We start from the raw sequence: 822 nt of genomic DNA, 5'->3' as shown, positions 1-822 counted from the left end.
TGGTGCTGCCCCCGCCCTTGGCCCGGGGTCCACACTGCTGCCCGGGGCCTCCCGCCAGGGCTGCGGGAAAGCTGCTTAACTTCCTGCATTCTCTGCAGTTTCCTGACAGGCCTGGGGTGTCCCAACTGCATCGAGTACTTCACCTCCCAGGGGTTACAGAACATGTACCACCTGCAGAACCTAACGATGGAGGTAACCGCTGCCCTCCCCAGCGCGGCCACCCCCGTGACACGCTGTGCCCAGCTGGCCGGGCCCGGCCCCCCGCCCCTGCCTGGTGTGGGGAGCGGGGAACCCCAAGGCCCTCCTCCTGGCCAGCCGGCCCTGGGGCGCAGGGGTGAGCAGGAAGACCAGGCCTCCTCGCAGGGGGTCCGCTCCAGCCTGGACAGTCTTGGGCTGGGCTCACTAGCTCCCTCCAGAGCAGCTACCTTTGGTTTTGGGGGAACAGCCCAGAGTACAGAATGGGGTGCCTCACAGATGCTCTCCACACCCAGTCTTCCCCGCCCTCCCAGACTCGCAGGCTGGGCCGCTTTGGGTCAACCCAGGAGCCCACCAACGGGCCCTCTGGGTCCCAGCCTGCTGGCGGGCAGCGAGCCGACTCCCCCACTGTAGCACCCTATCTGGGCCCCTCACACTGTGCCCCCCCACAGGGCAGGGCTTCAGCCCCCCTCGGGCCCTCTGCAGCCCTGGCCCATGGATTCAGCTCAGCCCAGGCTCACTCAGCCCCCCACCCGCCTGGTGAACCCCCACCTGCAGGGTCCGCACCAGCCTGGGAGGGAGGGGCCGCGGGCCTGGATCTCTGTCCCGCCCTTGGATGCAAGCGCC

General features: G+C 68.9%; 1 protein-coding gene across 1 annotated transcript in view; it reads left to right on the top strand.

Annotated features, from left to right (window-relative positions):
- The window catches only part of TP73 (tumor protein p73), a 3513-nt gene extending 2774 nt beyond the window's left edge, over positions 1-739 (top strand). The window contains exons 5-6 of the mRNA XM_012734521.1: positions 99-274; positions 648-739. Coding sequence (XP_012589975.1) covers positions 99-274; positions 648-739 — 268 coding nt within the window. The remainder of the gene's footprint in view (positions 1-98; positions 275-647) is intronic.
- Positions 740-822: the final 83 nt, after the last annotated feature.

This window comes from Condylura cristata, unplaced genomic scaffold, assembly GCF_000260355.1.
Source record: "Condylura cristata isolate star-nosed mole 26May11 unplaced genomic scaffold, ConCri1.0 scaffold00058, whole genome shotgun sequence".
Lineage (NCBI taxonomy): Eukaryota > Metazoa > Chordata > Mammalia > Eulipotyphla > Talpidae > Condylura > Condylura cristata.
Note: the sequence above shows the minus strand (reverse complement) of the source record. Positions and strands in the feature narration are given on the sequence as shown.